General features: G+C 33.1%; 1 protein-coding gene across 12 annotated transcripts in view; it reads left to right on the top strand.

Moving 5' to 3' along the window:
* Window positions 1–25,145, top strand: part of LOC145287793 (rho GTPase-activating protein 45-like) — a 329,642-nt gene that overhangs the window by 137,134 nt on the left and 167,363 nt on the right. For all 12 annotated transcript variants that reach the window (XM_080135634.1, XM_080135627.1, XM_080135626.1 and 9 more), the window contains 2 exons: window positions 8,740–8,995; window positions 24,049–24,192. In XM_080135634.1, the coding sequence (XP_079991760.1) occupies window positions 8,740–8,995; window positions 24,049–24,192 (400 nt within the window). The remainder of the gene's footprint in view (window positions 1–8,739; window positions 8,996–24,048; window positions 24,193–25,145) is intronic.

Here is a 25,145-nt window from a genome sequence, read left to right as displayed (position 1 = left end):
GTGGGATTGAAGAGCCAGCATCCTCCACACCTCGAGGAAGGGCGCTCTGACTTGCAAAACATACCCGGGCGGCATTCTCCGATAAGAGCGCCTCAGACGATCAGCAATAAACTGATCTTTTCTCAAAAAGAGAAGGCAAAGCCTGGGAGGGTGGACTCTGTTGTTGACTTTGATGCCGGGGAGGAGGGTTTAGTACTGTTTATTCTTATTTATTTAGTTTTCTTTTATTAATGGAATTTTTTTTTAAAAATATTATTTAAAATATATTTTGTAAAGACCAAAGCAATTTTTTCATTTTGCTTTTGAAATTATGTTTCTTTAAAAAAAAAAAAAAATGGCAGATTTTCTGAACTACCCCCGCCCATCTCCTGGTCATTTCATTTACCCAATGTAAAGTTATCTTGTAAATTACAACTTCATAAAGAGTAGCAGCAGAATATAAGATGGTTTTTTTTGTTTTTTTTTTTTTATGCACCCCATATACAAAAATTGTTGCTTTTTTTTTTTTTTTTTATTCATGAAAGAAAAACTGTAACCTTTCCACACCAATATTTACACCCTCACACTTAACAACCCCCACACTCGCATAATATTCATATTGTTTGCCATAATTCTTCATAATTGTAAATTGTAATTCCAATTGTATATATTTTGTTTTTCTTTTTCTCAAAGACATTTGAGTAAATTTCTACGATGTGGCCTGCTTTAATCTGCTGCTGCCATATTAGGTGGTGCGGCTCCAGTTCAAATTCATAGCATATTTGTAGTCTCATGTGTCAGCCTCACCCTACTCCAACACCCAAACTCTCTCTCTCTCTCTCTCTCTCTCTCTCTCTCTCTCTCTCTCTCTCTCTCTCTCTCACACACACACATTCTCCAACATAGATACACCCATTACTGTTGCTCACATGACCGGCTTTCTTCCACCTCGCCCTCTTGTTCTTTCTCTCACAATGTTTTCATTTCTCATGTTTCTCCAATTCTCTGCTTTTCTCATCTCTCTCTCTCTCTCTCTCTCTCTCTCTCTCTCTCTCTCTCTCTCTCTCTCTCTCTTTCTCGTGACTGCCCTTTGTCTCTATTTTATTCAATCCACTTTCTCTTTCCTTTTTTTTTTATCTTATCCCTTTTGGTCTAACATCTTTGTTAATTTTTTTAAATCTTTGTCAATCTCTCTCAATCTGACATTCCTTCCTATGTCTTTCTAATGCGTTTTTTTTTTTTTTTTCTCCTTGTCTGACAACTTTTTCCTTCTTACTCTCTCTCTTTCTTTCTTTCTTTCTAACATCTTTTTCTTTTGCCTGTCTGACATCTGTTTTTTCTTTTTCGGTCTGACATCTTTTTGGTCGCGTCTTTCTTATTTCCTAACATCTTTTTGTTCACATCTTTCTCAGTTCCTGACATATTTTTTGTCACATCTTTTTTATTTCCTGACATCTTTTTGGTCACATTTTTCTTATTTCCTGACATCTTTTTGGTCACATTTTTCTTATTTCCTGACATCTTTTTGGTCACATTTTTCTTATTTCCTGACATCTTTTTGGTCACATTTTTCTTATTTCCTGACATCTTTTTGGTCACATTTTTCTTATTTCCTGACATCTTTTTGGTCACATTTTTCTTATTTCCTGACATCTTTTTGGTCACATTTTTCTTATTTCCTGACATCTTTTTGGTCACATTTTTCTTATTTCCTGACATCTTTTTGGTCACATTTTTCTTATTTCCTGACATCTTTTTGGTCACATTTTTCTTATTTCCTGACATCTTTTTGGTCACATTTTTCTTATTTCCTAACATCTTTTTGGTCACATTTTTCTTATTTCCTAATATCTTTTTGGTCACATTTTTCTTATTTCCTGACATCTTTTTGGTCACATTTTTCTTATTTCCTAATCTTTTTGGTCACATTTTTCTTATTTGGTCACATTTTTCTTATTTCCTAACATCTTTTTGGTCACATTTTTCTTATTTCCTAACATCTTTTTGGTCACATTTTTCTTATTTCCTAACATCTTTTTGGTCACATTTTTCTTATTTCCTAACATCTTTTTGGTCACATTTTTCTTATTTCCTAACATCTTTTTGGTCACATTTTTCTTATTTCCTAACATCTTTTTGGTCACATTTTTCTTATTTCCTGACATCTTTTTGGTCACATTTTTCTTATTTCCTGACATCTTTTCTGCACAATTTACTTTGCTTCTCTCCGATTAGTTATTATTTGAAACATAATTGCATTCATTTAGCATTATTAAAATAAATACTAGATTTTTCTCGCGACAATTAAAAAATTAGTGTATATTTTAGATGTGGCTGTATGGGAACGGGGGTGTTCAATAAGTAATGCATCTTACACACGTCCCGTTGTTTGATCTAGATAAAATTTTGCATGTTTAATGATTTATATCTCTATGGGTTATGTATCAAATTACAACTCTGAACTGATTGTGGTTTCTGATTTACAAATGTTTGAACCGAATCAGGTGTAAAATGGAGCCTGTTGAATGTCACGCAATGATTCGCAAGCTTTTAATGAAATGAAACGTATGGTTATAATGTCCCATTCTATGACCTCGTAAAACGCTGGCATTATGAATTATAACATGGCTGCAAATCTTTGAAAAAACACAGCTTCCAGACCTAGTTACCGCCCCCTCCTTCTACCATTGATGAGACATCTGTCAGTTAAGTTGCCATTTCGGAAGATAGAAATATGATTATTCGCCAAATAGCCTAACAGGTCAAGATTAGCACATGATTTGTCATTCATCACCATTTGCATATGCATAAGGTGTCTACCAAATGGATTCCCAGGTTGCTGATGCCTTTCTACAGGGTTTTGAACTTAAATAGATTCTTTATTTTTGATGATATGTTTCTGTAGTTTTAACACAATCTGACTAAGACATTGGGAAATTAAAAAAAAAAAAAAATGCAAAATTCAAGCAATCTTTATTTTTGAAAAATAATGTCTTTTAAATGTTGCCAATTTTCAGCTTCGCATATTTGTACTCTTTCGAAAACATTATTCATGACAGCATAAGTAGACGGCATAATCACGTTGACACACCAGTTTCCGCTGGATCACCAATGTTAAGCAATGTTGAACCGGGTCAATACTAAATGGGTGACCATTTGGAACTTCCGGGTGCTGTATGTGCTCTCTGTCTATCTCAACATTGTTTCCAGTCGTCCTGGACTTTTCCTTGCAACTGGACTCAAACAGTGCCGATTCAGGAGAGGTGTGGTTGTGGATTGCACAACCCTTGCCTCACAATTACACGCACAGCTGCCCCTATAAGGGGTATCCTTTGTCTTTCGAGACTGAACGGAGGCATTGTCGTCATCATCGATTCATGACAGATTGCAGAATCTCTGCATTGCGATTTAACTCCCTTATTTCGTTCCTGATGTTTTCCTTCAATTCTTGCAGAGTTTGGAGTTTGTTAACATAGACTCTGTTTTAAGATATCTCCAGAAGAAAGTCGGGGCTAGTCGACTTTGTTTTGGAAAAAGCACAAATATGTGAAACTGAAAATATGAAACATTTAAAAGATATTATTTTTCATAAATAAAGATTGTTTGAATTTTGCATTTATTTTTTTTTTAGTTTCTGAATGTCTTAGTAAGATTGTGTTAAAATTACAGAAAGATATCATCAAAAATAAAGAATCTATTTAAGTTCAAAACCCTTCAGTTACTTTTTGGACACCCTATAGAAGTGAGAATAAGTTGAGTGCTCGAGAATGAATTTGAAGATGTGCACAGAAAACGAGTCAAAGCGCTTCAAAATACATGTGATTTCACATGTCATTTCACAAGGTGACACTATCACTTTTATCCAGATACGAAGGTCTACTTTAAATATTTTAACTACTTCTTCATAAGTCTTCCATATTTTTAACAGTATTTTTTTTTTTTTTTTACTTCATCTCTTCATTAAATAATTTTACCATGGTTAAGTTTTTAAATTAAAGGAGAAAAGTAGTTTGCTTGAAGCATTGCTGGTTATGGAAGAGTATAAGAAGATTATAGCAATGCAGGAATATTATAAGAAGGCCGTAGCAATGCAGGAAACCGGGCGTTGAAGTGATATGACATATAAACAAAAAAAAAAGACCAACGAATAAAGGTCTTGTAGTCTTTTTTGTTTTTTTTTTGTTTTTTTTTATCTTCGTATATCTATTTTACTTTCCAAAAACAATCACAAATACAAAGCAGTAAAAATAAACTTAGTGTTTGAAATAATCCGGATGGTGGAGTCTTTAATATTTGAGGAACATCATCTCTTTTTCAAAAAGAAACTAAAAGAATGTTGTTATAAAAAAAAAAAAAAAAAAATGGAAATTATCATAAAAACGGAACCAGAAGTGGAATTAGTTGGACTGTCAAGCAGAGAATATGACTTATTTTTAAGCCTAGTTAGTTCGGTATTTTAATCATGGTTTTATTTATATATATTGATGCATAATGTTTCCTTATTTATTATCCTTATTATTTTTAATATTATTGTCATTTTTACTCTTATTTTCTGTTATATTTATTAATTTATTATTTGGTTTAATTTTAGCGAGTGAGAGAAAGTTAATTTTGGCCGGAAGTAACAGTGGGCAACAGCTTGTTAATTAAGTTTTTAAATTATTTTTATTTCTTAGTGAATCTTTCTAATTAAAGCAAAGTTAATTTTTTCTAGTTTCTTTTGTTGTTAATAATTTTCTTCCGACATGATCAATATTTGATTCTGGTGCGTCAGTTTTTCTTGTGGATTGTTGCAGCATCTTCTTCAGAATTGAAATGTAATTCGATTTAATTCCTTCCATAAAATATTTTTTCCAATTTGGAATTATTTTGTAAATGGAAACTATCTTTAGAAAAAAGGAATATAATTCGATTCATCCATACAGAATTATTTCCCTCGGATTGGAACAAAAAAATATATATATTTTTAAAGAAATAGCATAGTGTCAGAAAAAAAAGCAAGACTAGTTTTAAGTGAATACATTCCTGGGCAACACAGGGTAAGAACAGTGAGTAATAAATAAGATGTATGTACGATTGTCTTGTCACTAGCGTCCCTATATCTCTCATCTTCCAAATCTCGGTTAAAAATAGCCCTTATCAGTCGAATGTTCTTACTGAATGTGCTTACTTTTTGCCAGAAATCAGAGCTGTCCATTTTTTCTCAACTTTGTGCTGAAAAGTAGAGATGCCTGTGTTTTTTTTTTTTTTTTTTTTTTTTTTTTTAACATCTTTCCAAATTTTCTATCTTGACCCCTCTTCCCTAAGCTGTTAACAGCTGTGGAGTGGCGTCTCTTCATCATTTTTAATGTCTTTCCTGAGTGTAGAGAATATGGAATTGTCTTCCGTTTTCCTGCTTTCCAGCTGACTACAATATGGTTGCCTTCAAGTCTAACGTAAAGAAGTTTTTGATGAGCCGTTCCATATAAGTTAACAAATTTACCGAATTTCCATTACTAACGATTACTATATTGTCCAATTTCTTCTGTACACTCTTTAACCCTTATCCTCAAGTGGCCTCTTGGCCTTGATAAGTGGTGATGCCTATGTAAAGAAAAAAAAAGAGCCATTTCTGAAATAGAAAAATGCCGTTCCCCCCCCCCCCCAAAAAAAAAAATAGTATAAATCCAGTCGGAAAAGTTTTTCCAATCCGGTCAGGATCAGCATAGCATAATAATCTTGTGTCAAGGCGGAAAGCTATCACTAACAAATTCAAAGAGATTCAATATAAAGAGATTCTAATTGGTTTGTTGATATCATCTATGAGGGTCGTTCCAAAAGTAAAGCCTATTTATTAACTTGAAAACTAAAACCTTGAAGAGCTACAAAGACTGAAATGGTACTAATAAAACGAGACTTTTTGTGCATGGAAAAAATTTTTTTCTACTTGGTCACCATCATTCTCAATACACTATGACCCTGTTGTAAAAGTCCAGGGCATCCATTTATCACTCACATCTCTGTAGCCACCCTGAAATCTATGAACCCATCTTCTAACTGTGCTGACATCAACTGCATCAGCTTCGTAAATGTTCAACAGGTGCCGAGGAATGTTCATCGGTTCAATTTTTTCTGCATGGAGGAATTCAATGATGCATCTCTGCTTCTGATGCACATCAATGACAGAGGTTGCTTTCTTGGAGTCTCACATTGTCAATATCTGCAACAGAGAGATGAAACTTTCAGGTCATGACTGCATAAGTTCAGCCATCATAATGATGCAATTTGCAATCTCCTATAATCCATTCTGGTGGAATTAAAAAAATAGGAGATATTAGTTTTGGAACATCCCTCATATAATTTACCAAATCTTTGTGGCTGTATCCTTTTAGACTGCCAAAAATATTGCAACACCTGTGCCTTCCCTTAACTGACTGCCTTATCTCTAATCTAATATATAAAACTCACTATGTCTGTCTGTCTGAATATTTTCAAACTCTATTTCTTCCGAAAGGGACCTCAAATGATTGGATTTTTTTATGAACTGTTCTTTTATGGGTCTTTAGCCAGTTAAAATAGTTTTTAAGGGGTCAAAAAGGAGTCAAAATTTAAAAAATCGTTATACATTTTGTACATTCATCTTAGTTTATTTTTAATCAGTTCATAATATGCGTGTCACGTTGGTATAGTGGTAACGTCACCAGCTTTGAATGCTACAGTTTTGGTTTCGGTTTCGATTCTAGCTGATGGCACTTTTTTTTTGTTTTGTTTTGTATTTTTTTAACTTTTGAAATCACAACTCTATATAATATATACAAAATCTGGAAAAATTAAAATATAATATTTAAAAGTATTTTACGCTTGGGCAAAGTCGGGCACTCTCTCCATTAGTTAATGATAATTAGTTAAACTTATCCTCAATAATGTTATGATTTTTAGATGCGGATGAAATAAGTGAGAGATGTTTTTATACTATTGTGTGCTTAAATGTGTAACAATTAGAACAACAAAAACATAAATTGAAATATATATTTTTACTTAATGCAGACAGAAAAAAATTCAACATTAACAAAAAAAAAAATACTTCAAAGAGATTCGGTATATTTCATGAAGTGATTAAATTAAATTATTAAGTGATTAAATTTCATGAAGTAATTCTGGCATCTGATAGATTTGATCTTATCACCCATGATTATAAATAGAATCACCCAACTCTTAGTGATCTTTCAGTATTCTATAAATATTGCATTCTTTTTCGTAATAGCAAAATTAAAAACTCAAAATATTGCATTTCACGTAAAACCAATGGTAGCTACTTAATTGTCATATCACAGTAATGAGCATATCAAAAAATTATTTAAAAAAAACGATAAGGTAGAAAATTAATTAATAACGAAAATAGTTTTTGTAGACAATTAGCGAAAATTGAGTTTTGCAAAAAAAAAAAAAAAAGAGAGAAAAACTGGAGAGTTTGAATCGTAACAAAAGGTAGGTAATTATTTTGTGAAAATCTTAGGCCAATTTAGCAAAACTCAGTTTTTGCTAATCGTCTTTAAAAACTGTTTCTATTAATAATTTATTTTCTACCTTATTTTTTTTTGTAATTTTTGGATATGTTCATTACTGTGACAGGGCAATTAAGTAGTTACCGTTGGTTTACTTGAAATTTAATATTTTGATTTTGATTATATTATAATAAAGAAGAACCAAATATTGCAACAGTCTTTAATAAAAAAAAAAAAATATTGTTTTTATTGTCCTTTTTTAGCTAATCTTCCTTTGGTACAGGGCATTCCATAGTCAACCTGGTGCTACCAGATCAGGCTGTCTGAAGATATTGGCTTCCTGAAATGAAATGCACCTAACATTGATGCTTTTTGTTTTTCTACTTTCTTTCGTAAAGCTTAGTTATGTTCTGCAAAACGAAAACCAAAAACAACACCCCACCTTTTCCCCTTTTCCCTTCTTCCTATTTCCCCTTTCTCTTTCTTTCTCCTCTAACGAGCTTGAAGAATAAAAAACCTTCTACAAAATAAATGGATTCGGTATTTAAACCCCCCACCCCCACCCTTTTTTTTCCCCCTTTTTCCTTCTTCCCATCTCCCCCACTTCCTGACTGGTTTCCTAACTTGAAATGGACCAAACATTAATACTGTAACCCTTTTCCCCTCCCCCATTGCAAAACTCATTCATGTTCTGCAGGACAGGGAACAAAAACGATAAAATCCACTATAAAACAACCAAACCAAACGCTACAAACTATCGATTGAAGATACAAAGAGTTTTAAGAATAAAAACCTTATACAAAATAACTGGATGCAACATGAATACTATTTCCAAAATAGCTGGATTCGGTATTTAATAACCCAAAAAGTGTTGATATGCCTTAAAACAAAACGACCAAACCAAACTCTACAAATAAATATTAAGATATAAAGAACTTGAAGCATAAAAACTGTTTCCAAAATAACAGAATTCGGCATAAAATAACCCAAAAAGGGTTGATATGCCGTAAAATAAAACAACAAAACAAAACCATCCCTCTATAGCTTGAGCCCCTGGAGGGGCATAGGCCATCTACAACTTTGTAGATGCTTTTGTAGCGAGGGGTTCTTTTTACAGGGTGAGGCTGCTGGCTCCACGCCCAGCCTTCCCAGAAGGTACAAACCAAACCATATTCAACAGAATAAAGGAAGAAATCTTGTTACGACAAATCCAAACTTATGAACCTCATTTGAATTCATTTGATTTCTCACCTTTTTGCATTTTCTTTAATTCCAGGACTTTTTGCCTTTTGGACATTCTGAAGATTACCTTGAATTGGAATCTGGAAGTAGAGGAAGCCAAATCTTCGGTTCTACTCTTGGAGTAAATACCAGAGTTACGAAAGCGAATTCTATAAATATGATGAACATCGCGTGCGATGATGCGGAAGTCATGTTTGTTGATCAAGACGACATAATTCATCTGACCCACCAGGTGAAGAACTTTTCAGATGCACTCACAAAGTTGAAAACGGTCTTCACCGAAGGAACCAGTAAGTACCTCAATATTTTATCATTCTTTTATTTTATCAACAACATATCTTAGCAACCTTTCATTTTTGAAAGGCCATGCAGTGTTCAAATTGTAGCAAATCTGTTGTAATTATTTATTATCATCCTCCAATCTCTGCCCCCCCCCCCCTGCCAATCTTTCACGAAAAACACCCGTCTAGCTGAAACCACTGTCAATAATTTTCCCCACTCTTTATCTGTGCCTAATTCAAAAAGTAGATTCCATGAACAAAGCTTCTTTCTTAGAAGTGCACGCCTGTGGAACTCTCTTCCGTTTGCCTGCTTTCCAGCTGACTACAACTCGGTTGTCTTCAAGTCCAACATAAACAAATTATGAACCGCCCCCCCCCTTAAGTAATTCAATCTACCAAATTTCCATTACTAACGATTACTACGATATTATTCCATTGATTACTGTACACTCAATAAGCCTTATCCTCGAGTGACCTATGGGCCTTAATAAGTGGTGACTCCTGTGTAAGAAAAATAAAAAAAAATATGGCATAGTCACGTTGACATACTGGTTCCGTTTGATCACCAAGGTTAAGCATCATTGAGCCTGGTCAGTACTAAAATGGGTGACTATTTGGGAATTCCAGATGGTGTATCAGAATTTTTGTGGGAATTTTTGACACCCCTAACACGAAACTGCGAATGAAATATAAAAAACTTATAATTTCTCTTTTAAAAGTGGGTTGTTTATTTTCGTTATGAATTATATTTCCAAAATAAACTATTAAAGTTGTATAAAAAGTAATAAAAATATTAATTTTGTATTTTAAAAAAAAACAGTAATGAAATTAATTGAATTTTACGAGTTCAGTATTTTTTAATTTTTAAACTTTAAAAATCTATCAAAATTTTTCTATTGATTCAATTTTTACGATATTTTCAGGGTCAATGTGAAATTTTAGGCTCTTTCCAATAAACCGAATATAATATTTTAGACAAACGTTTTTTTTTTTTAAATTCTCGCCCCACCTCCATTTTGAAATGTCTATTAAAAAGTAAATAATTAATTTACTCACCAAAGTTTTATATATCACAAATTGATCATAAAAGACCAATAAATAATATATTCAAATTTAAAACAAAACAAAAAAAGTAGTGTTTTTTAGAAATTTACCTGTAAAGTCCGAAGTTTAAAACTTTTTTTTTTAAAAAACAACATTGTTTTTTTGGGTTTTTTTTTTAAATGAAACCTTGGTCCTTGCTCCTTTAATTGAAAAAAAAATTAGGGTTTGAATTACATTTTTCGAGTAGTTATAAGCTTGGAAAGACAGGGGGTAGAATTAATTCACGGCCCCCATTTTGAAATGTCTATTAAAAATTAAATAATTAATTTTCTCACCAAAGTTTTATATATCACAAATTGAAGATAAAAGATCAATAAATAATATATTCAAATTTAAAACAAAAAAAGTAGTATTTTTTAGAAATTTACCTGTAAAGTCCAAAGTTTAAAACTTTTTTCTTTTTAAAATCAGGGTTTGAATTACATTTTTCAAGTAGTTATAAGCTTGGAAAGACAAGGGGTCGAATTATTCAACTTTTTTTCACAAAGTTTCTGACACACCTAATGCTGTATGTGCTCTCCACTTATCTTGGCAGTGTTTCCAATCGTCCTGAATTTCTTGCAACTAGACTCTAGCAGTGCCAATTCAGGAGAGATGTGGTTGCAGCTTGCACAACACTTGCCTCACAATTACATGCACAGCTACCATTACAGAGGGTATCCATTGTCTCTTGAGACTGAATGGAGGCATCGCATATACAGTGACAGATTAACATGTTGAAAAACACGTTACATTCACTTTCACAAGGAACCCTTGTCTAGCTGAAACCACTATCAATAATTTTCCCCTCGTTCACACTCTTTATCTGTGCCTAAACCTAATCGTAGATTCCATGAACAAAGTTTCTTTCTTATAACTGCATACCTGTGGAACTCTCTTCCTTTTGCCTGCTTTCCAGCTGTCTATAATATGGTTGTCTTCAAGTCCAATGTAAACAAATTCTTGATGAGCTGTTCCCCTTAAGTAATCCAACTTGCCAAATTTCCACTACTAACGATTACTACGATATTATCCGATTGACTATTGTAGGCTCAATAACCCTTATCCTCAAGTGGCCTCTGGGCCTTGATAAGTGGGGACTCCTATATAATACAACCCCCCCCCAAAAAAAAACTCTTTCTTCTTACTGTTTTCCTCTTATCTATAGCCTTAGTTTTTCTAAAACTAAAATCAATGTTTATTAGTTCAGCATAGTCATACAAACAATGTGTAGATCTAAAATAATTTGCAGTTAATATATATTGATATATATAATATAAAGCTGAATGTCTGTGTATGTATGTATGGTCACGAATAGGCTTCTATATGGTTGACTATTATAGAAAACTGATCACATATAATGATAGAAGATGTGTCGAGACACAGGAATGGGTATGTTTGATCTGGCAGAACGGTGGTTCATTAAAATTGTGGGGTCTGCGTTCGCGCCTGGTCCACAAAGTATGGAAATACAAAATTTAAAAATTAAAAAAAAACGTTTAGAAGTGTTTTTACTTCGATAAGTATGTTTTAACTTAAATAGGGATGGTATAATAAAATTGTGGGGGTCTGCGTTCGCGCCTGGCCTCCATAGAATGAAAATAGGCACAAACTTTAATGAAGACTTTTGATATCTATCTGCGTAAGTATACTTTAATAATTATGTTTCAGCTTGAAGAAATATGGTATAATAAAATTATGGGGTGTACATTCGCGCCTGACTTCTATAGAATGGAAATATGTCACAAAGTTTAACAAGGTTTTTTAATATATATCCACAGAATATTGTGATAAGTGTTTCAGTGTGAACAGGTATGGTATAATAAATTATGGTGTTTATCTATTTTATTTTTACTTTCATCATATTTTGCTTTGGTTTTGATACCCCCAAATTCGAAGCTATCTCTTTACAACCCTTCCTTTTCATAAGCTATCATACTTTCATAAATCAGAGTCCATTTTCTGTAGGCTGTTTTTGAACTCAGTCAATGACGGGTACTTTTGCTAATTATATAATGGTGTACCAAAAAGGCACTATAAAGGATTCATTCTGATGTGTATACATGTCGCTAAATGTCTATCGTTGCTTCTTCACTATTTGCACCCTAGAATTATGTTGTTGCTGTCTGTTTATGATATATTCATATCTAATTGTTCATATGCGGGTGTGTTTATGATACATGTATTTTGGACATACCTTAACTTCATGCGCCGTTGATCTTGTCCACTTAGAATTCATCTTGTTCTTGGAGAGGAGGATGGAACCTGTTTGGACGAATATTCATTCACTTCCAAGAATGCTGGTTGGTTTTATATAGTTTTTATTCACTTTCCAGGTTTTGATCGCAGAAGAATGGAAAGTGAATATCTTTGTTTGCGTGGTTAATTGTAAGTCGCAATTCTGAGATGCATCAACCCTCTCCCCAGTGAAGTGGGGATGACCTGTTAAACTGTCCGCTCTGCTCAACGTTCAACCTCTCAATGATCTCCAGCTAACCTGATCACGTAACATACACGTAGATCCGATTAGCTGACCAGTTCTTCCGGTAAACTTGTATACAATATGATTTGCTATATTTTGACAGTCTTTCAACATTCATCTCCCATCCATCTCTCCAGTTAGATAGATAAATAAATAGATAGATCAACACTTTCTTGTGTTCAACCTACTACATAACAGTATTATTAAAGTCCAAAGAAAGAATTCCAAACTGTTATGTTCTCCTACTCACAATTCTTGTTATCAAAATCCAGCTCACATCTCACAGAACTCCCTTCTGCCAAAGAGTAAATAAAATAACTCCCAACAGTTACGTTCTCCCTCTTGCAATTCTCTGTATCAAACCTCAGCGCACATCTGTCAAAACTTCTGCCAAAGAGACACGCTCTCTCTCTCTCTCTCTCTCTGATACACAGGCTTTTTATTGGAAAAACCAACTGCATCTCATTTGCATATTTCTCCCAAATCTCATTATCTCATATGACCACCAATTCATAAATAGCAGGAGCAACCATTTTTTTTTTTTTTTCATCCCTTTCCTGAAATGAACGGCACATTGTCCAAGGTCAGGTTTGTACTACTTTTTGACCACATAATCTAAAAGCAAAAATGTGTGTTTGTTTGTATGTATGTATGTATGTGTGTTTGTATGTCTCGCAAAAACTTTCGACACGGGTCAAGGATTTTCGCCAGATCGGTATCATTTTAAATTTCCAACCTTCGCCCGACAAATATCGAAAAATTGTCCAAAAACGTTAATTCCTTCATCCTAAAATCAGCACTTTTCTACATGTTAGCAAAAACCGTCCTCTCATGACGAGTTCGGTTCTACGCATGCGTCATACAACGTCGTAACCTGATTTAGTTTAAATATTTGAAAAAGCGACAGAAATTTGTCGATGTCATCTTAGCTCAGTTGCTTAGAGCGCGGCCTCATTATCTAAAGGTTTTGGGTTCGAATCGTGGTGTGAGATTTCTTCTTTTTTTTTTTTTCGATTTTTAAAATTTTAATATTGAAGCAGGGTTATTTAAGTCATTTTTCATGTGTTTTTCAGATTTTTTAACGTTCGTTTTTCTGTTTTTTTTTTCTTTTTACTTCACTTATTCTTAAGTTTTCATTAACACCCCCCCACCCCACCCCTGACCAACCACACACACCCAAAAACACCCGGGCAACGCCGAGTACCCCCCGCTAGTTCTAAAATAAATAAACAAAAAAGTATTTTTTTAAAAAATGGATGTCAAACTCATACGATGATTTGACTTTTAAAAAGTCTTTATTTAAGTTTTTTTTTTTTTTTTTTTTTTTTTTATTGATGGTGAAAGGGCTCAGAAGTATGTTCTATTGTCTTGGAAAGGAAGTGCTAAAAATGTTGGAACATTTGTTATGTTATTTTTTTACATATTTTTTAACTTTAGAGAATGAGTTGTAAAAAAGACTTGGGAACTTTTGACAAAAATAAAGGCATTAAATCAAAAACTAAATGAAACATTTCCATAAACAATCTTTAAAACGAACAAGCGTTAAACGAAGGAATGCACACGGGAATCACAAACGTTTTACAACAAATGCATACCAATGGGTTATCACTGGTGAGTGATAACGAGACAATTCAATTAATAAGGTCACCTGTCTCTGCTTTACCATGACTTTTATGGTAGGTGCTTTTCGAAAGTTTACATGCATAATACTAAACGGATTTTATATCAAAATGATTCATCATTAAAAAAATTATAAAAAAAAAAACCAACATAAAACTATTTTTATAGTTTATACAGGATTTTTCTTGCATTGTCCTCTGGCTGTGATCTTTAATATTAGTGTGTATAGGTTTTTATATTTTGATTCGCATGGCACCTTATTGAAGCAGAGCTTGCATTACCTGGTAGTCGATTCCCAGGACCCTAAATGGACACTAGAGTTAAGTCAACAATTGAGCAATCAGTCAATGTGATACAAGAGCCAACAGAATGTAGATATCAATTCGAACACTTATCATAAATTTTTAAAAAATCGACCCAACTGTTTCAGAGTCCATAGAAACAACACACACACACACACAAAGTGTCTGTTATATATAAGTAGGGATTGTATCTATCTACTATTATATAAAAGGAACTTTGTGTGAGTTCGTTATGAAATTTTACCCAAACATACTTTATGTATCTAGCAGTGTTCTTAGATAAGTTTTGCACAACCAATAATGCCAGACATAAAGTCAACAGTAGGTTCTTTGATGAACCATGGTACATGACTTTTGAATTTTAAACTTTAGTTCAAGCCATGATATAAAATAATTTTACAAAATCAACAGTAGGTTCTCTGCAATGCAATATAAACTAAAATGTATTATGGACTAAGTTACTGCAGGGAGGTATGTGAAGCTTCCACCTGGTGCACCGCGAAGGGTCCCCGTCTATTTGATTGAAGAATGGGAGATTTCACCGATTTTGATGACAATAAAAACTATGGGCGTGTGAAACATTTGTTGATCATCATTCAATCCTAGGCAACGTCTGGTCTCCCTGCTAGTATATATATATTAAACTGTGAAACGTTTTCATAAATGTTAAACAGGGGAAGCATGGGTGTTTTACAACAAATGCTTGTGAGTTATCGCCAGTAAGTGATCAAAACAACATTCAATTCAATAAAAGACATTTTGTTTTAACATTCATGTGTGGTCTTCATCCTTTGATTGTCACTTTTTCCGTGTAGCCATTTCTTGTATCGTCTAATAATTATGACCGGCTGTTTAACTAAAGATGAACGAAATTCATGCATGGAGTCACAAGAAGACTTGTTGACGGTTTTCAGTCTTATTAGGAAGAGAAAATTCATTCACAAGGGGAGAGACCAAAAATTTCTTCTTTATAAAAGACTAGCAGGGATGCCCGGCGTTGCCTGGGTGTTTGTCGGTGTAATAGCAAAAAAGTTTTGGGAGGCAGGTAGGCTCGAACCCAAAGCCTTGAGGCGGAGGTGGATAAAAAAGTGTATAAAAAAAACCTGACATCTAACAGCCATGACAGGACAGGAAGTGAAAAGCGTTCTAATTTAACAATTAAAATGTGAAGTGACAGGTGCGTGACTTGAATGAGGTCAAACACCACGCGACTTAACTTTGGCTGCAAGCGAGTTTGCTTCCCCCGAGATGTTGGGAAAAACCACCTTACCTTTAAAAGGGGAGGGTCCAAATGAATAGCAATTGTCTGATATAAGGGGTTTCCCTCCTGCATTGATCAAAGCCCATTGCTTTTCTGGACTTCGCGGCATGAGTGCCATGGAGTTTCGTTGTCTTTGAATTCAGTTTCGCTTATATACAGAAAAGCCAAACAAACATGTAGAGATTTTAAAAAATCACAAAAATAGCATATAAAAGTTGCCCAAATTAAAGCTACACATGACTTTGTTTCGTGAACTGTAGATATTATAATCTAGGTAGCATATAAAAAGTTCTAAGAAACACAAGACAACCACAACTCTTTGCATAAGCCTAACGAATCTTAGCGCGGATGAAACGCGGAATATTCTGTGTAGCTTAATTGCTATAGATATTTTTATAACTTACTACTATATATATATATATATATATATATATATGTGTATATGCTCTGATTATGGATGGAACAGTCTGGTGGAGAAAATGATAATTTCCACTTAACATAAACCAATATCTTTTCATAAAAAGAATTGAGTTTTTTCAATTATCAGTATTGTAAAATAAATGTAAACTAATCAATAATTTTATTTAATACAATATAATGCCTTCTACTTCTAAGGAGAGTAGGAAGTAGGCTTTGAGTTTACTTTCGGCAGCCTCATAACACTTGCTTCCTTTTTTTTTTTTTTTTTTTTTTTTTTTTTTTTCCCCCCCCTTTAGTTCTCACATGAGCGATATTTCAGACAAAGAGAGAATTGCTGTTTTCTGGGTCAGTATCTATCCATCTAACACTTACTGGTGACTATTTTTGGCCTTGAAGCTTGAAGTACAATTATTTCTTATTTCTTTTTTTTTTTTTTTTTTTTTTTTTTTATAACTATTTTTAGCCTTGAAGTACAATTATATATATATTTTTTTAAAACTATTTTTGACCTTGAAGTACAATTATTTCTTTTTTTTTTTTTTTTTTTTTAACTATTTTTGACCTTGAAGTATAATTATTTTTTATTTCTTTTTTTTTCAAAACTATTTTTGGCCTTGAAGTACAATTATTTCTTATTTCTTTTTTTTTGTTTTTAACTATTTTTGGCTTTTTATTTTTTCTTTTAACTCCCTACGTCAAGTAGCTTCATGTTTTGTCTGGGACGATTTTTTTTAAAAAGAAAATACTTCTACTTGTATATTCAATGTTAACCACTGATGTCCAGGTTTTAAATCTTGCTACGTACAGCCACACCAAGTTATAGATGATGAAACAGTTGTCTGTGGATGACTTGTATTATTTCATATGATAATGCTGTCGGCGAGTGTCCGTGCAATTTTCCACAAAGAAAAAGACTAATCCAAATGGTTATACGATATTAAAAAAAAAAAAAATTAATGCTTATTCTAACGCCTGTTTCAGCTTATTCTCATCACAAAAGAATGTGAAACAGGTATAAATATGAAATGCTCACTGGTCGTAAGTAGAATGGCATTGTGGAATGTGCTAAAGCATTAGGCATCACTGAAATCATTCCACGAGCCAAAGAAGATTAACAAAAAAGCAAATTCTTCCTTTTCATCGCTTGAATGCAAAATAGTCACACTTATTGTACAGCATAATTATGTGGACGAGCTGTGACTAAAAAAGGCAACATTCAATTTTTTTTTTTTTTGTGTGTGTCAATTATGTAATGGTTTTCAAATACCAGTGCATTTATATTTTCTACCAGGGGCGGATAACTCTTCATCTTTAATCTGTACATTTTTTATAAAGACAAAATTTTAAATTATCTCCTCCTGCACAGTTAGTGCTACCTGATCAGGCTGAAGATATCGGCTTCCTGACTTAGATGCACCAAACATTGATGATGCGGGTATGAATGCGTTTATGAAAGTTTGCATCCACCTTTTTTTTATTTGCTGCAGTGTTTCTTCTGAACAGCTATGACTGACTCATTACTTTTCGTATGTGAAAACCTTATGCTTGTCCACATTTTGAACTTTTATCTGAAACAATACTTCATAATTAAATTATAAAATGGCATGCCTTTGCAAAAAAAAAAAAAAAATATAACGATACTTTTTTATATATTTCTAATAATATAGAGCAAAGTAAAAGCGATTTCAAAAACACCTGTTGTTTCTACCCCACCCTGTATATTATGTTCAGTATTTACTTTAACTCTTATTAGTGAAACAATGACCTTTCTGCCTAACTTGCTTGCCATAAGTATATTTTATATTACAAGCACACACACACACACACATATATATATATACATACAGGGTGACCCCCCAAAAAAAACAGAGGACATTCAATTGTTTTTTCTGAGCATTTTACAGTCAACGGAGAAAAAAGGCCAAAGACCCTAGTGTTTTGATGTGATGTTTTGAATATAATAAACTAGTTATAACCAAAGTTTCATTTCATTCGGACAAAACACTAAGAAACGGGGCCCAATTAAAATTTTGAGGGGTCACCCTGTATATATCTGTAATCCTACAAAATATTAGTATTTCATTTAAAATTATGTATATATGTGTGTGTGTGTGTGTATATATATATATATATATATATATATATATATATACATACACACACATGCACACACATATATACATAATTTTAAATGAAATTGTATAATACTGTGAACATAAAATCCAAATGAATATTGGTATCAATATTAATAAAACGATCCCAAACAGATAAAGAAAGCTAAATATGCAAGATAGAGCAATAATATAAATGAAACTTGAGTTATGTAGAATTACAACAAAAATTACAATTTTCCAGCCTGGAATATGCTATTAAAAAAAAAACTCAATTCATTCTGGAATATACCAGTATTCATTGGATTTTACAACTGTTCCTGTATATTCATGATTTCAGCTTTGAGTATCCTCTTTCCACGATCACTTCAATTTTAATTTTCAATTCATGTGCTAATAAGCAAAATTTATAATTACCCACATCTATTTTGCTAACAATATTTCCTCTGATAAGATGAGCCATTCATTGAAAATCCTTGCGTTTGGCAACTTTATAAGTTTCAAATCTCAGCGACTATTGATCAGAATTTAACAAATGAACGCTCGTTGGAAAGGTAATGATCTGAATTGTGTAATAGACTATGTGACATTTGCCCTTACCCTTAAGGTAGCACATTAAGGGGATCATCCATCAGCCAGAGCCTATTTTTGGCTCTTTTTTTACAGCTATAAAATGTTTTGATCATAGTCATTTGTTTTCCTTGTTTTGCATATAAATTACAAAATAAAATTATATCTTATTATAAATTTTCCTAATGTCTGTCTGTGTGTGTGTGACGCGGTTTATCTCAGCCTACAGGCAACCCACCCAGGCAAGTAAGGTGCCAAAATGAAGCTTATGACCCAGCGGATGTTTTAGTGATATTTATATCCAAGTTTGGTGTATGAAAATGCAAAAAAAATAACGATTTACTAAACAACGTTTTATTTACTGGATATTTTTCTCAAGTTTGCCCATCTGAGCAAACCTGGGTTCTTGTTTTCCCAAAACCTCCAGCATTGATGGAGGGGGGGGGGGCTAAAACTTCCTGCTATGGTTTCAAATTATATGAAATAACAGCAAGGAGAGATTTGATTCCAAATATTTCTCGTATGTTAAATCTCTCCTCTTTGGTTTTCATACATGAAGTAAATTTCACAGTGTATAAGGATTATTTGATACTGGAGATATTCATAATCGTACCCTATTTCCAAAAAAGGGGAGATATAACATATGAGAAATATTTAGAATCAAGTCTCCCCTCGTTATTATTTCTGATCATTTGATAGCAGCAAGTTTTAGTCTCCCCTCCATCAAGCCCAGAGGTTTTGGAGAAATATATGTGCACGCCTGTTGCCCGTTTCCCACCTGACTACAACTTGGATGTCTTCAAGTCAAACATAAACAAATTCCTGAATAATCACCCCCTTAAGTAAGACACGTTATCAAATCTCAAATACGAACTATTACTCCGATATTATCCCATTGATTACTGTACGCTCAATAACCCTTATCCCCGAGTGGCTCCCGGGCCTTGATAAGTGGTGATCCCCCATGTAAAAAAAAAAAAAAAAATTTAGGCAGAATAGAGACTGTGATCAAATAATGTTATTATTTAGAAACCCATTCTTAATATTGGGAGATGGGAGACTTTTTTTTAACTATTCTGTACTTTCACCTAAGAATTTAATAAAATAGCACGATCCTTATTCTGTATAAGTAAACACACAGACACACATATGTGAGGTTTCTATCTGCAAACATAATCTGTCTGGGAGCCCCATTCATTATGTAAGTTATAAATAGGTGTAATCCACTCCAAACCTCACCCAAAACCCTATATTTATGATCTGCACTAGCAGCCTCACCAATCTTCATGAAATCCATTCTATTTCCGGAATCAGATGAGGGTGGATGGTGATGGAGGGGGTGGGTGGGTGGAACAACAACAACAACAACAACAAGCAAAAAAATCTCACAGACACTGGTACTAACTTTTATCAGTTCCACATCGAACAACTGTTTGGCCTTTGCACAACTTATCGATTCCTTTGTATCATCAGCATCAAATTTGTTTTTATTTTCTATGTTATCAGAGAAGAAGCAAACCTAATTACTTTAAATTGTCATTAGGAATAAGCAAAATATTCCGAGAAACACGTTTCTTCTTCATCTTCATCTTCTCTTTGGAAGGTGACGGTGGTCTAGGTGTTAATGACACAGATTGATGACCTGGGTGTCCCAGGTTCGAATCCAGTTCGTTCTGCAAATATCACTTTCCCTTAGGATGTTGGCAACCTTCACGTGGTCCCTCCCATAATCTCCAATGATTTTCTAGAAAGAATTCTGGCTAGAAAAATATTGGGGAAACCAATTCCAACAATAGAATGTTTGGAGTCGTACAATATGATGATGATGATGATGATGATGATCCCTTTCTCTACCCTTTTTTACTTAAAGCAAAAATTAGAAAAAAATATGTTCTCCTCACGCATCTCTTTACAATCTCACTCTCTCTCCTTTCTCCCCTTGTTATTATTTCTGATCATTTGAAATCATAGCAACAAGTTTTAGTCTCCCCTCCATCACTTCACCAAGCCATTTCAACCTATGTTAATAGATTCTTTGTAAAAAAAAAATTTTCATTGTAACAATGTCTTTCATGTATTAAGCATGAGTCTCTCTCTCTCTCTCTCTCTCTCTCTCTCTCTCTCTCTCTCTCTATATATATATATATATATATATTTAAAGGAGATTAGAATAATAGTCTAAAGAGCTAAGTGTATTTTAATGTAATAGTGAAATTACTAGTTTAATTAAAATACAGGAAATGCTCGTTGTAATTTAGATATATAATAAGCTCGATAGTTAAATGTCCTAGAGCTAATTCAATATTAAGTAATGTGATTTATAATTTAAAAATTTTAAAAATTTTAAAAATTTAAAAATCAAAATTTAATTAAATTAAAAATCAGTTTCATAAGAAGGAACAACAACAAAGTCAATTATCTGTACGATCGTTTCGGAAATCCGTGCTTTTTATTTGTGGTATACATGAAGTCACGTAGAACAATTATACATAGTTTTTTTGGTAAGCACGGTCTCCTCATCAGCAAATTTAGGAGGATTTCTATTGAATTGAAAAGACACTAAAAATAAACCTAGCATTAAAAGTAAGGCAGATGAATCTGAAAAATTGAAACGATCGTACAGATAATTGACTTTGTTGTTGTTCCTTCTTATGAAACTGATTTTTAATTTAATTAAATTTTGATTTTTAAATTTTTAAAAATTTAAATTTTTAAATTATAAATCACATTACTTAATATATATATATATATATATATATATATATATATATATATATATTTTCAATCATTTTAAATTACATCTATTACTAACTAGCCTGGGTGCCTGGCATTGCCCGGGTATTTGTAGATGTGTGTTGAGCAAAAAAAAAGAGTGGTGGCAGGCAGGCTCGAACCCGTGACGCGATGGCAGAAAAGAAAGTAAAAGAAAACCTGACATCTTACCCCTATTCCATGATGCAGCTGAAAGTGTAAAGCGTTCAAATTAAACATAGGCAATCAAAAAGATGACTTGCAGAAATGGTGTTGCATTTAAACTTCCCACGAAGGCCATTTTTAATGTGGGGGAAAAGCAGCCCCCCCCCCAAAGGGGGCATTCTGGCAATATACAAATAAATAATAATTGTCTCAGTATGAAGGGTTTTCTCTCCATTGACCAAGGACCAATTACAGAACAGATACTACCCAACTGGAAGGCCAGGCGTTTGCGTTCGATTAGTTTCGCTTTATTTATACAAAAAAGACAAACAAACACTCAGAACGATGGCATGGAGGGAATTTTTTTTAATTCGATCAAAAAAAAGATAGAGATGATGTCTATTTGCAAATCTGAGATATTGTGATCTAGGAAGTATAAGAAAACTTCTCCCAGAATCTAACTGACATGAGAACCTCCACCCAAAAAAGCCTTTTGTGGACATACACAAACACTTGCACCCATTTTGCCCTTTATATAACAGACTAGCGAGGGGTACCCGGCGTTGCCCGGGTGTTTGGAGGGGTTTAAAAAAAAAAAAGTAAGTATGAGGATCGAACCCGAACCGTTGAGGCAAAGTTGTAAATTAAAGTGTGATAAAAAAACGTGCGACGTTAACCATTGCCCCACCGCAAGATGCTAACGGAAGCACGTTTGAATTTATTTAATTACTTGGATTTAGCAGGTGCTCGTTTTAATGAGTTAATGAGGTCAAGTTTGACTGCGAGATAGTATTTACTGCTGAACACTTTTTGTTTTTCCCCAAAGATGTTATAGGAAAAAGACTAACCCACATGCGACGTGCGACAAATATTGAATATTTATCTTCCTGAAATCGAGCAAATTAAATAGACAGGCGAGCTTCGTTGTTAACTGTGAGATATTACGATTTATGTGATATAAAAAGTTTTAAAAAGTTGTGAAGCGAGCGACCGCTTCTCTGAAAAAAGCGTTTTGTAGACACACAGAAAAAGCGAACACACATACATACATACATTTTCGCTTTTATATTTATAGAAGATGGAGATTTGGTATCGCTATCTAAATCCGAAACTATCATCTGTCTGAAACTGAAACTATACTATTACTTCTATATTTGAAGCCGAAATACTAATACTGTATTTTAATACTCAAGTCAGATTAATGTACTATCTTTCTATTCTCAGTTCAAGTGTGTGGAGGGGAAGTTTAGTCTCTGTTTTGTGGTCACGATACAATCCTTTCAGGCGCTTGTTTACATTTGTTTGTTAAAATAAGTTTTGGACATCAAAACTAAAGTACACACAAGTAGCGCTACTCAACTTGTATCAAAAGGGTTCTGGCTTCAATGTCCATGGAACAAGATATCTGCAGTGTTCTTTCTATACATGTCATGGCACTACAGTAACTCTGATATTATTCAGCTGTTAATAGAGCAGCTGCTCTTCGTGCTGCCCAAGAGTTAGGGTCCCTGTACTACCAGTCGGAAACAGCTGTTATTTGTTGGGAATTTATTATTTAGTATTATTGCAATATTTTTTATTTCTAAGATAAGCTATTTCATTACCGAAATGAGACAAATTCCACAATGTATTTCCTATGTTTACAAAAATTCTGACTGAAGGACAAACAGACACGCAAGCATAAACTTATACAGTTTGCATGTATTTTATTCGTCAGTCATAATTCGTCAATTGCTCCATTAGTCACAACTTTAAAAAAAAATTTACAGCTGTATGTTTGTTTATTTAGAAGAATTTTTCATGTATCATCTTTTTTTTTTATTGAATACTTTAAATTTTCTTCAAACCCTTTCTCTCCTGTGAAATTAACATAGTCACCATGCCTATCAATTTTTAAAAGAAAATTTGGTGCTTCTATCATCATAATTGTTTCAAAAATACTTTGATATCATGCTGAAATAAGTGAGATAATCGAAAATTAAAAAATTAAAGTAATAATACCAGCTGCCAACATTGCCCTGCTTTTTATTGAAACCAACCGAGAGCTCTTTTTAGTATCCTCACTGTTCCCTTAAGTGCAATTGTCTGGATCTCTTTTGAACTAGGAATATTAGTTAGGTAGGATTTCAGATTCTTCCGCTGGCACCTATAATAACTGGTATGATTGATATCTCTAAGATTCCAGTTTCTTTTCATATGATACATAAGACCTCAAGTATGAGTAACCTTATAATCTATTAAACCAATTGAATATTAATCACGGTTAATATGATATCTCTTTTTTGTCTTTGTTGCAGTCTGTGGAGATGATGTAAAAGTTGCCGCCCATGAACAACTTGGGGAAGTGTTATGCACATTACGCCAAGTGTTGCAGCAATATCTGGCGCTGCAGTCTGAAGATTTGTTTTCTGCAGCTGCATCTCTCATTAACAAAATCAAAAGTAAGTGTTTTAAACCATTTTATCTAATATATAAAGTCACTCTCTCTTCATTGTTTGTTTGTTTGTTATCAATGACCGTCTTCCTACGAAATCAATATTTGATTTTAATTTGAAAATATTAGACAAATAAAAAAAATTGTTATAAAATATTTTATTGAATGATATAAAAAAAAATGTTTCTGAGACTTTTGCTGTAAAACACCTTTTTCAAAGAAAATTGTTTTTTTGTGTGTGTAGAGAAAGAAAAAAATACATTATGTGTGATTGACTGTTGTTGTAAGTCTGTCGTCTGTATGTACATAGCTCAGCACAAATAATAAAGGGAGTTTGGTCACATCTTTGAAAACATTATTTCATAGGGTTGAAAATTTTAGAAAACCAAATAATGTAATAAAATCTATATGATTATAAAACTCAAAGGACCTTGTAACGGGTGTTGTAACCCAACATTCCGGTTGTGCATGCGTACATAAACAAATAATCAACGTGACAATAAAATATTGTTTTACTGTGTACGTTTTCAGCATCCCAATTGTTTTTTTGGGGGGGGGGCGTTTAAATTATCTAAATAAACAATTGTTAATACTTTCTGCATTTTTTTTTTTTTTTACATCGTTCATTTCCATATCATGTTTAAGTTATTTTAACGCAATTTTCTTACAAATAAATCTACTTTAACCTGTTGACAACCATAAGAGCATTTTACAATGGCGACTTACCCACCGCTTTCATTTTTTATTGAATTTATTCTCCATTTTTTAAGACACCTTTTTTAAAAAACATTCATACATTTTCTTCTACACTACCAACATAAATAAATAACCCCAAAAATGTTTTTTTAATTTGCGTTACAAATAAATAATCAATGAGACAATAAAATATTGTTTTACCATGTACATTTTCAGCATCCCAATTGTTTTTTTTCTTTTTCGCGTTTAAATTAAAAGATATAT

Source organism: Euprymna scolopes, chromosome 11 (genome assembly GCF_053919585.1).
Source record: "Euprymna scolopes isolate OS-2025 chromosome 11, ASM5391958v1, whole genome shotgun sequence".
NCBI lineage: Eukaryota > Metazoa > Mollusca > Cephalopoda > Sepiida > Sepiolidae > Euprymna > Euprymna scolopes.
This window is presented reverse-complemented; position numbering and strand designations above follow the sequence as displayed.